General features: G+C 37.6%; 1 protein-coding gene across 39 annotated transcripts in view; it reads right to left on the bottom strand.

Moving 5' to 3' along the window:
• Positions 1–357: 357 nt before the first annotated feature.
• FOXP1 (forkhead box P1) overlaps positions 358–7,880 on the bottom strand; it is a 631,964-nt gene continuing 624,441 nt past the window's right edge. For all 39 annotated transcript variants that reach the window (XM_034440573.3, XM_060684181.2, XM_034440574.3 and 36 more), the window contains one exon: positions 358–4,445. In XM_034440573.3, the coding sequence (XP_034296464.1) occupies positions 4,301–4,445 (145 nt within the window). In that variant the 3' untranslated portion in view covers positions 358–4,300. The remainder of the gene's footprint in view (positions 4,446–7,880) is intronic.

The following is a 7,880-nucleotide window of genomic DNA, read 5'->3' as shown; positions in this document are numbered from 1 at the left end:
GGAGGAGCCACCAGGACTAACCCTAGAGACTGGGATCGGGTTTTCCCTGCGATCTGGGGATCGACAAATAGAGCAGGAGACTGCAATTCTGCTGTCTATTTGGTCAGGAAAACCTTTCTGCCTCCTGGGCTGCAGCAGGAGACCCACACCTAATAAAGGCAGCCTGGCCAGGGTCAGGAGGGCAAAGAAAGAAGGCCCAACCAGTCCAGATAGGGCTGTGGGATGATAAGGTAGGCTTTGACTCATTCCTAACAGCAGTTTCACCTGATATATGTGGTACTTCGGTTAATCGCGTTTGCTTTTCTGAGAGAAAAGGAAAACAAAAACAGAACCCATGTAACAAACTGTCTTTACATCTTGGCACCTTGTAAAGTATTTCATTTTATACAAAAGTTCAATATTTTTTGACACTTTTCCATTATCAATCACTACTTCACTGATAAGCTTTGAAAGTGTGACCTTGGAAAAATCATCATGCAAAGTATTTACTGCAGCAGGAAAGAAACAAACTTTTGAAACTCTCTTTTCTTCTTTTCTTTTCCCTTAAGGTTACCCGAATAGGCAGAGATGGGGATAACAAGAGGTGGAGAAAGGATTTAAAGAACAAATAGCGTGAGAACAACAAAACAAATAATAATAATAAAAAAACAAAATCTCTGAAACAAACTTATACAAACATGATTTGATCTGTGACGGAGAGAGGGGGAATAAAAACCTGCCTACTATGTTACAGTTCAGAAGCCAACAAGGGGGGTGGGGGTGGGGAGAAATTACCAAATAAAAAGAAAGAAATTGGGATTTTTCTCCCACGTGTCAGCAAATGGCATCCCACAGTCTTAAAGCAAAGGTAACTAAATGAAATACATGTGCAGCATATTCCGCAATTCCGTTACATACAGTAGGTTTTTCTTTTTCCAAAGCATTTGTCAAAGTATGGTTAATATAAAGCAGTTGCACAAAAAGCAAAAGGTGTTTTGACAAACATCTGCATTAATTCCTTTGGAGGAATGTTTTTTTTTTTTAAAAAAAAGTCTTCCCCCCTTTTCCTGTTTTCCCTTGACAACCCACCCCCCCCACCCGCCAAAAGACAAAAACGGGATCACAAGAGACACATTGGGCTATATATGTACAACATAATAAACCCGAGCCCAGAGGAACCATTGTTATGATCCAAAGGGACGCAGAATCTGAAATTTGTAAAAAATAGTGTAGTTTGCTTGATGTAAAGCCTGAGATCTCCTCTTGGTTCTTCTGCAGGGCAGTGATACCTTGCAAGGTATGGTAGGTTTTTTTAAAAATTTCTTTTCTTTTTCTTTTTCAATTTTGCTACAGTCTTTAGTCTATGCATGCAAGACATACAACTAAGTGCAATTGAGTGAAATGCAGTTTTTTTTTTTTTACTCATTCCCTAACAGTTTGAACTGAGGTATGCGTACTAACAGTTTCTCATGCTGTTATCTTTACTCATGTCTAGCTACACATGCTGAGAATGAACTAATCTACCAGATTTTTATCCCCTTTCTGAATACCAAGCTAACCAGCAAAAACCACTCAGTTTTGAACCAAAGGGACAGGTCTTTTTTGTTACATCCCTCCTGGTTATGGCCTGCATGTTATAGAGCTGCCTGAATATGATGTGTTTCAGAACATTTCAAATGACTTACAGACTGCCCTCCTTAAAAAAAAAAAAAAAAAGAAGTCCGGGGGAAAAAAAAGCTTTACATATTTCTCTGTTGGCAAAAAAAGGAGAGAGAAAAAAAAGCTAAAAACAAATTGCTATTTTGAAATTAATGGCAAATCCCCCCCCCCCAAAATTGGCCTAAATGGTACCAAAGTTTGGAAAGGAACAGGGATGCTACCATATATATATATATATTTAAAAAAAATGAAACACTAAAACAAAAAGGGATGGGCAGAGACCAACACAACCATCATCACAGTCATTCTCAAATCTTGGCCCAGGTAAGCAAAGTTAAAAACAAATTGCCCCGGCCATTGGCTTTTAGCAAAAGTGAATAGGTCAAAACCCAAACAAAAGCATACCAACAATTTCTTCAGTAATTATGGTATGGTTCAGTTTCAGTCATGAGTGCTCTTTTGTATTTCATGTAAACTCTCTCCGATTCAAGTCATTCTAGTTTTTTTTTCCCGGCAAAATAAATTCTCCTCCTATATCCTCAATGTCAAATGGTGCCCTTCTCAAGGTCTCATTCTCTAATTTCAGCCTAAAAAGTTCTCTCTTTACAGAAATACTTTTGGTCACTGTAAAGAAAACAAAACAAAACAAAACAAAAACGACAACAGCAAAAACTTTGGTTCAGCCATCTACTTGGTCTTCTAAATTATATTTAATAAAGGAGCAGTTTTCCTTCTCAGGTTAGCTGTAGCCCATTATTTTGTCATTTGCTTCGTAATTCTTTAACCTCCTTTGATCAACAATAAGAGGATATTTGGCTTTCATAAGATAAAGCATAGAACAGAGAACATAATTTACTTTGTGTAATATCTTTGGTAACTTTAGGGGAGAAGGGTACAAAGTAGAATATAAATTAAGATCAGAAAGACTTCTGAAATTAAAAGCTATAGTCCGACATAAATGAGTGAATTACTGAAAAGTGGTTAGAGAATGAAGTCACTAGAAGTTTGGTGATCAAGGGGTACCAACATTGGAACTGCAGCTGTCTGCCCATTCTTGCTCTGAAGAAGACTGTTGTCGGCATCAGAGCTGGTTTACCCACAGATTTCATCAGACTGTTTTTTATACTGGTTGGTGTGATATTGTGTAATGATCTTATCTGCAATGGCAAAACTACTAACACTTAACAACTAATGGGCCTTATTGCCTTCCCAACGAATTGAACGCAACAACTTAAAACTGATGGATGCCACCAATTAAATCTCAAACAACTTAACTTGGAAGAACCATCACGAGTAATATCCAATGAGGCATGTGGGCAAATAAGAATCTAATAGTACATGTGCTAACATACTTCAGAAAGATTTGATTGGCCCAGGAACTTATTTTAAAAAGCTAAACGCACAAAAGCCTTACACATTTATACTTCTTTTTGACAACATCTGTAGGATGTGCACTTTCTGAAGGGGCTATCAATGTCTCCCTAAATATTCACAATTGCTGCAAATAAGGAAAAACCAATGGGGGTGGGTGGGTTTGAGGGGGAACCCACAAACAATGGTTTTATGTGCATGTGTACATAAACACACATGCACACACAAACATAGATGCTCTGTGGAATGACTTTAGAACCACATTCTACGGCTTTGATGCTGGTTTGTTCACTCTTGAATTACTGCCTTTCTTTCTGTCGTAAGATAACTTTGCACAGGTCACAGCAGCATTTTAGAACTTTTTCTAGAGTCGTGTGTGTGTGTGTGTGTGTGTGTGTGGGAGGGGGGCATTTAGTCCAAAATGGAATGTTTTCCATAGCTAAAGAAAACATAATGGCATCTGAAGGAAATTTGGAATGGATGGCAGAAAAAGAACTACAAACAATTCAAAGAACATTCAGCTTTGTATAATAAACACACCTATTAACATTCATCACAAAAGTACAGAAAACATTAAGCCTCAAAAGGCCCTGGCCAATTGAGGCCTGAGGTCAGAACTTAAAAAGGTATAGGAGAACTAGGAGGAAAAAAAAATAAAGCTATACACTAAAAAAAGAGGGCTTTTTTTCTTTTAACCCTTTAGTATACACACACACACACACACACACGCACACTCAAAAAGATTTCCCCATCCCAAATGGAAGCAAAAAAAAAAAAAAAAGTAAAGGCAGTGATAATCAACATGCGATACTGTGCAAATATATTGTCCACTGAAATCCTTAAAATCTGGGTAAAGGCTTGATCTGCAATTGATGTGTACATGCTCAGCTTCATGTCTTCAGTGTTCCATAGTGGAAGATCTGCAGTCCAAAGTCTGCTGCCAAGTTGTGGATAAGGGAATTAGTGGAACACATTTACAACACTGATGTTGACTGTGAGTAGGAATTCCGAGTACCAAACAAGTCCATCCAATGCACAGAGTACAAATTCCTTTGCTTTGTTTTTCAACAAAAAGTAGAAAAATCAAAAATACTCCCAAATGGGATACTTGATGGCACTAAGTGTTAACATATTTTATAGCTGTCAGAATGGACCAAGTGTATCTTCCAGACTGTACAATGGCGGGGAGAGATTTCACAGCTAATTCTGAAAGATAAAAGGGTTTGTTTGTTTGTTTTTTTGGTCCCTCCCCAGGATCTTCATTTGCAGAATGAAAAGTCACAGACATTTTTTATTCAATGTCTTCATTTACATGTTCATCTTCATAATCTCTGTCGTGATCAAATTCCGGACTGTGATTGGCTGTGGTGACTAAGGAGAGTGGGCCTTCATTTTCATCTGGATCTAATGGCTCTTCTTTGACATGCACAGGGTGTCTGTAAAAAAAAAAAAAGCACACAAACATATACACAAACAGAAAAAGGATGAGCAATTCATCTTTTTTTATTTAAAAAACTGTTTAGGTTAAAAAAAACAGGTTAAAACAATTCAAATATATTGAATGTTGCATACTAAAAAAACCTATTGACCTCTGTATTAGGAAAGTCAAGGATTATTTCTAGTGATTTCATAAACATAACCTAGTGAAGGTTTTTTTTTTGCCAACAATAGAGAAGAGCTTGTACTAGTTTCAGATTTTCTTTTAAATTCCCAATACATCCTTGGTGTTCTGAAAAGGTGTCTCATCCAAGTGCTAACCAGGCCTGACTCTGCTTAGGTCAATCAGTCAGACATGGTCAGCCAGGTGCTGCCACCTGATGAGACACCTATGATCTTAGCGAATTAAGATTCTGTCTTTTAAATATGTTTGAGAACTTGGGAATACAAAGCGATAAAGGTATTGATTCAAACAGAACGATAAAAAGAGTAAACCTTCTAAAACTGCTTGAAATCCCTCCTCATTGTAGTTGTTATAGAATACATGTCTAAGGAGATTCTCAATCATTGAGGACATGGTTGTCCCAAAGGTGTTTTTCAAAAGGCAACTGGACTTTGTTTTGTTTTTGCTTGAAAACGTTTTGCTTCTCATCCAAGAAGCGTCCCCAGTTCAGTTGTGGAATACAGTTTCTTCCCACCCACCCCTCTCATTGGTGACATGCACAATTCACACTCTGAAACTTATCCTGGCTGCAAATAAGGGACATACTTTGCATGTGTAAGAATGCTTAGGCTTCAAAAGAAAAACAAAACAAAACAAACAAACAAACAAACAAACAGCAAGTGCTGTAGCTCAAGGTTTCTTCTTGGGATTCAGAGAAAATGTTCTCAAGTGACACATTAGCTTGATTAATACAATCTTCAGATAAATAAATGAAATAAGCATGTGTAAAGGAAACCCATGGTTTATCAGCTTACTGAGCTTCTGGGGGCTGGGCTAATCATCGGTTACTGTGTGTTCTGCTTTTCTAGTTAACATGCATAACCTGTGAAAGAAGTCTCCAGAGGACGACCCCAAGTGAGGGTCTATCATTAATCAACTTCAAGCAAACACAGCAAAGAGACACCATGATACATGCTTTAAACTCCAAATTAATGCATATTTTTACAAACTGTCAATAAGGAAAGAAAAGCCCTGCCAGGAAACACAAACGGAGAGGAAAAGGCTCGCTCAACACAACAATATGATATGAAAGCAGAGTCCTAATGAGAATAATAACGCTGTCAGCTGTAAACAAGGCAGAACATGATCCTCAGCTCACGGTGGGCACTAAGGATGCACTAAGGAGATGAGATCTGCCAAATTTCTCATTACAGAATAGCGCATGAATAACCCACAAGGGATCAAGGGTTGATTATACAAAATGGGCATGATAACATTTGAAAAATGTTGTCCGTAAATCATATTCATAACAAACCCCTTTACAAATACAAATTACCTTCCCCTTGTTTTATTGTTTGGGGGGGGGGGCGCTTTTGATATGTAAAAAATGTCCCTGCCAGTAAGTGGTGTCCTCCTTAAGAGATTTTATGAAAGGAGGCTTGATTTTTTTATTTGCAATACCATGTAAATACCGTGTTTCCCCCAAAATAAGACCGGGTCTTATAAGAATTTTTGCTCCCAAAGACGCATTATGGATTATTTTCCAGTTAGGTCATATTTTGGGGGAAATACAGTACTAAACACCTCCGTCTGGTTGATGATCTTAACTGGGCTTTATTTTTGGGGTAGGGCTTATATTACAATCATCCTGAAAAATCATGCTAGGGCTTATTTTCTGGGTCTTATTTTCAGGGAAACAGGTAAGTATAACATGACCCAAAAAAACCAAATTGTTTTTTTTGGTAAATGGCCATTACCTGCACCGTTAGGTTTTTTTGTCAATCAAAACTAACTCTATTAAGTTAAAGAAAAAAAATATGGTATGAAGTTTCATTTCCAAGAGGTTTGCAATAGTTACACATTCTGAGTGGAAATGAAGAGACAGTCTTTCCCTAAACAATTTTTTATGACCAAAAGAAAGCCACATCTAGAGGTCAAAAATCAGCTTCTCCCTGGGATAGTATTTGTATTGCAATTGTAAAATGAGAGTGAACTGGGTCATATCTTAGCACTACTGTTTTGATTTGTGCATTTCAGTGTTTCTATCATTTATAGGTGATTGTTTTGAAAGACTCCAGATGCACACTGACTCCTCGCAAGGCAGAATCTTTTTCAAATAATTCTCTCAGTATAATCTCTTGAATTATACTTGAATTGAACTCCAGGGTGACGGTATTGATACAGAAAGTGTAACTGTACAGTGGAAGAACAACTTATAGAGTGCTGAGGAGTGTTACTCGCGGTCTCTTTTTATGGGACATGAAACCCTTATGTTTATAAAAGCATGAATCCCTAATGTTTACTAGTAGCATGCAAGAATAATATTCTGTTATAAAATAATTAGTAACCAAAGCAGTCGTATTAGCTGACATGTAACATATGTTTAATTCTCTATATCCTTCTGGGTTGTTTCACTGAACTCTTTTCTCTGCTAAAAGAAAAATGCGATGACATTTAGAAAATATGAAACCAAGGGATGGGTCACTATTGTTCATTAGGCAAACAATTTTCAGCACTTTTGAAAATTCTGTGGCACTCTTACATTATAAAAATATTGCTTTCTCAGTGGCTTCCTTTTTTTTTTTTTTAGTTATCTTCCTTGGATTCTGTTTTGCACATCATAATTCTAGATTTGAAAAAGGTGCAAAAGGGGGGGGGGCAGATACTTAGAATTTCTCTGTGGGAACTTTTGAGGAGAATTCTTAGAAAATGTTTTCACGCTCACAACCTTGAAGACAAGGGATTCCTCCTCAGTCACTGCTCAAAAGATCATAAATTAAACTTTGCAGGTCTCTGCCAGCTCAAACAAGTTTCAGGTTAAACCTCCACATTTTAAATGGTGCCTGACATCAACTAAGTCTCCTGATGCACTCTCGGAGAACTTTAATATCCTTACCCAAGAGCTCCATTAGCATCCAACTTGTAGTAACAACAAACCCTTGAAGCAACAACACTTCAACCCATGGTTCCACAAGGACTATACTAATGCTAAAAAAAAAGTTCTTGTTGCCAAACGTATGTACCCAATATTACACTGGCACTTCAACAGAAGAGATGCTACGAACAATTGCTGATACACAAGAAAAAGGAAGCCATGGGGAAAAAAAAATCTGGACATGATCTATTCAAGTAGTTAAATCCAATGATCAGTCTCATTTTGGCATATCACATCAAACGCACAAATCAATGGTGCAGCCATGGTTGACTGTCACATGCCCCCAGGAATCTGGGAGGCATACTTTCATGAATTCTACATGGACCCCTGTGGATG

The sequence above is a fragment of the Pantherophis guttatus genome, chromosome 2 (assembly GCF_059756535.1).
Source record: "Pantherophis guttatus breed Tessera chromosome 2, ASM5975653v1, whole genome shotgun sequence".
NCBI lineage: Eukaryota > Metazoa > Chordata > Lepidosauria > Squamata > Colubridae > Pantherophis > Pantherophis guttatus.
This window is presented reverse-complemented; position numbering and strand designations above follow the sequence as displayed.